The sequence below is a fragment of the Salpingoeca rosetta genome (genome assembly GCF_000188695.1).
Source record: "Salpingoeca rosetta unplaced genomic scaffold supercont1.39, whole genome shotgun sequence".
NCBI classification, from domain to species: domain Eukaryota; class Choanoflagellata; order Craspedida; family Salpingoecidae; genus Salpingoeca; species Salpingoeca rosetta.
In genome coordinates, this window is record NW_004754895.1 from 261,956 (window position 1) to 265,607 (window position 3,652).

Consider the following 3,652-nt stretch of genomic DNA (forward strand, 5'->3'; position numbering starts at 1 on the left):
TCTCTCTGTCTCTCTCTCTGTCTCTGTCTCTCTCTCTGTCTCTCTCTGTCTCTGTCTCTCTCTCTCTGTCTCTGTCTCTCTCTCTCTGTCTCTCTCTCTCTCTCTCTCTCTCTCTCTCTCTCTCTCTCTCTCTCTCTCTCTCTCTCTCTCTCTCTCTCTCTCTCTCTCTCTCTCTCTCTCTCTCTCTCTCTCTCTCTCTCTCTCTCTCTCTCTCTCTCTCTCTCTCTCTCTCTCTCTCTCTCTCTCTCTCTCTCTCTCTCTCTCTCTCTCTCTCTCTCTCTCTCTCTCTCTCGTCTTTCCCTCTTTCCCCTCTTCCTCTTCTTTTGTCTTTCGTGCTACGCTCACGCTTCACCCCTCGCACACCACGTCTTCTTGAATGTGAACGCAGGATTCCACGTTTCACCCCATCAGCGCCAAGCTTCTCAAGGAAGGCTACACGCCTGCGGAGCGCACGAACATTGTGGAAGAGGCGACCATCCTCAGCGACCTGCGGCACGTGAATGTGCTCAGTGTTCATGGCATGTCCAAGGATGGGCCCATCATCCTCGTACACGAGCCCACCAAACGCGGGTGAGTTTGCGTGCCATGTGTGTGTGTGTGTGTGTGTGTGTGTGTGCGTGCGTGCGTGCATGCGTGCTTGTGCGTGTGTGTGCGTGCGAGTGCGAATGAATGCGTGTGTGTGTGTGTGTGCTTGTTTGGGTCAGCGCACTCGTATATACGCAGTCATATACATGCACCCGTGTACACACACCCTCGTGTACACACAGCTTGGTGCCCCGTGTTCTCCATCCAACTCACTAAGCTCCTGCACCTTCGGTGTGCGGCACAGGTATCTGAGCGACTTCCTTGCCAAGAACACAACCGACAACAGTTTGCTCCGCAAGATTGCGCTCGATATCGTAGACGCCCTCATCTACCTGTCAAGGTCAGTGCGGATCATTGCTGGTCGACACCAAACAGCGCCTCGATCTCGGTTGCACACCTTGCTCCCGCCAGCGCACAATCACGCATGCATATGCCCAATTTCATCACCACCACTCACCTCACGCTTGATTACGCGCCACGGGAAATGCCATCGCTTATCCAACCGCCAGCCGCAACGTAGTGCACTGGGACGTGGCAGCGCGCAACGTACTGGTAACTGAGGATGTGCGATGCAAACTGGCCAACTTTGCCCGCCGAAAGGAGGCCGATGATCCGGCGCCCGAGGGATGGTACACCGCGCCGACACAGGAGCGCCTCATGAGGTATGCACGGAGTCGCGTATAAAGATGTGTGTGTGTGTGTGTTTGTGTGTGTGTGTGTCTGTGTCTGTGTTTGTGTCTATGTGTGTTTATGTGTGTCTGTGTCTGTGTTTGTGTCTGTGCCCGTGCGTACATGCGTGTGCCTGCGAGTCTCACTTCATTATCGTCATTGCACCTTCGCTGTACGCTTCCGTCCTCGCTGTACCTACCAACCCACCAACCATGCATGTCCGCAACCCCCCAACCCCCACGTTCCTCTACCAATTCAGGTGGTCGCCGCCCGAAGTCGTTGGTCGCGAGACGCAGCAGCAGCGCCGCATGTCCGTACAGGAGGACATCTGGGGATTTGGCCTCTTCCTCTACGAACTCTTCACTGCTGGTCTGTTGGTCCTTGCGTTGGTGATTGATTGCACTTTGCGTTGGCGCCTGCGATTGGTGGAACACTCGATTGGGCATGCTTTCCTCGTATGGCTGTTTGCTGTTGTGTATGATGCCACACCTCTCTCATGCCTGTACATTTTCCTCTGCCGTCACCACGACGACGACGACGACGACGACACACACACACACACACACACACACACACACACACACACACACACACACACACACACACACACACACACACACACACACACACACACACACACACAAACGCAAACTTGCCCATTCGCGTTCACACGTGCCAATTTTTGAGCAGCGACCACCCACACGTTATCATCATCATCATCATCATCATCATCATCATCATCATCATCATCATCATCATCATCATTGTTGCGTTGCCTGCAGGCAAGACGCTGCATCGAACCGCTCATCGCTGTATGAACCGCTCGCTGATGACGGTGACGGCCAGCCCGCGGGCGATGAGGAGGAGGAGGAGCCAAACCCATACGCCCACCTCATGTTCGAGGACGAAGTGTACGTCACACGCTCTGCTGCATGCCTGTGTGTGTCTGTGTGTGTTTACATGTGTGTGTGTGTGTGTGTGTGTGTGTGTGTGTGTGTGTGTGTGTGTGTGTGTGTGTGTGTGTGTGTGTGTGTGTGTGTGTCCGTCCGTCCGTCCATCCGTCTGTCTGTCGTTCAGCCCATGTGCTCGTTGATTCTCGGTGAGTGCTGACACTCCATCCACCAATGATCATGCATTCTTACAGGCCAAAGGACGAAATTGCGACGGAGAATGAGAGCCTGCGACAAGAGGTGAGCTCAACTTCACATGCATACACGACACACACACTCACTCACTCACTCACTCACTCACTCACTCACTCACATGCTCCCGACCCCATTTGCTCCCATGGCAGATGGAGCGCCTGCGCCAGGAACTTCTTTCCACGCTCGGCGAGATCTCCGTCAGCTCTGGACAGGACACGCACCGCGTCAAGCAGGACTTCTCGTCCGCCTACCAGCTGCCGAGAGAGCTGTTGGAGCAACAACAGCAACAACAGCAACAGCAGGCACAGATGCAGCAGCAACAACAGGCGCACTTGCAGCAGCAAATTGATCAATGGCAAGCACGACAAGCACAGCATGAGCAGCAACAGCAGCATGCGTCGCCCTGGCAACAGCAACAACAGCAACAACAACAGCAGCAGCGTCGACGCAGCAGCGGCGGTGTTGCCGGGTTCAGCGGTACCGGATATGAGCCCGAGGTGTATGACGTGAGCGAGACAGGGGTGGAGGAGGAAGAGTTTGGCTTCAAGACGCAGCAGATGTTCGCAGGGTTCTTCTCGACAAACAACTCCACCACCGCCACCCCAGCAGCACCGGGCTCATCGTCATCGAAACAGCTCTCAAGTGGAACGGCATCAAGATACCAGCAACAGCAGCAATACCAACCACAGCAGCAGCAGCCGCCGCGGCAACAGCAGCGGACACAGGACCGCCCACAGTTGTCGTGGCGTGAGAGGCAGCAACAGATGCAGCAACCGTCACCGTACCAGCCACGCCACCAGCAGCAACAGCAGCACAGCAGCGGTGGAGACGGAAGTGCACCCGCACCCATGCCGCTCGTCAGCTTTGGAGCGAAGCAGCCATCGTCGCAATCAGCCGTCACTGCACCGCCACCGCCACCATCATCATCTCAACAACAACAGCAGCACCAGCAGCAGCACCAGCAACAACAAGAGGACACGTCCGACCGTGATCCAAACTTGATCACGCCCCCAAAGCGGAAGATCTTCGACCTCTCGGCCTTCACCAACTGAGCAACCAATGCAGTGGTGGTGGTAGTGGTGGTGGTAGTGGTGGTGGTGTGCATATGTGCATGCGTGTGAGGCTTCATCGTGTTGGTTTGCTGCCTCAATCGTCCACCACATTTCGTTCTCGTCTCGTGTGCTGATGGAGATACAACTCCTTGCCATGCGTTTGTGGACCTCCTGTGTTCTTTGATGTTGCCGTTTACGCGT

The 3,652-nt window shown here is 55.3% G+C and overlaps 1 protein-coding gene across 1 annotated transcript in view; it reads left to right on the forward strand.

Annotated features, from left to right (window-relative positions):
• The window catches only part of PTSG_13138 (TK/EPH protein kinase), a gene marked incomplete at its 3' end in the record, with an annotated part of 3,876 nt that extends 425 nt beyond the window's left edge, over nucleotides 1–3,451 (forward strand). The window contains exons 2-8 of the mRNA XM_004987963.1: nucleotides 389–570; nucleotides 830–925; nucleotides 1,095–1,247; nucleotides 1,514–1,627; nucleotides 2,037–2,165; nucleotides 2,399–2,444; nucleotides 2,549–3,451. Of these exons, the coding sequence (XP_004988020.1) occupies nucleotides 389–570; nucleotides 830–925; nucleotides 1,095–1,247; nucleotides 1,514–1,627; nucleotides 2,037–2,165; nucleotides 2,399–2,444; nucleotides 2,549–3,451 (1,623 nt within the window). The remainder of the gene's footprint in view (nucleotides 1–388; nucleotides 571–829; nucleotides 926–1,094; nucleotides 1,248–1,513; nucleotides 1,628–2,036; nucleotides 2,166–2,398; nucleotides 2,445–2,548) is intronic.
• Between the last annotated feature and the right edge of the window lie 201 nt (nucleotides 3,452–3,652).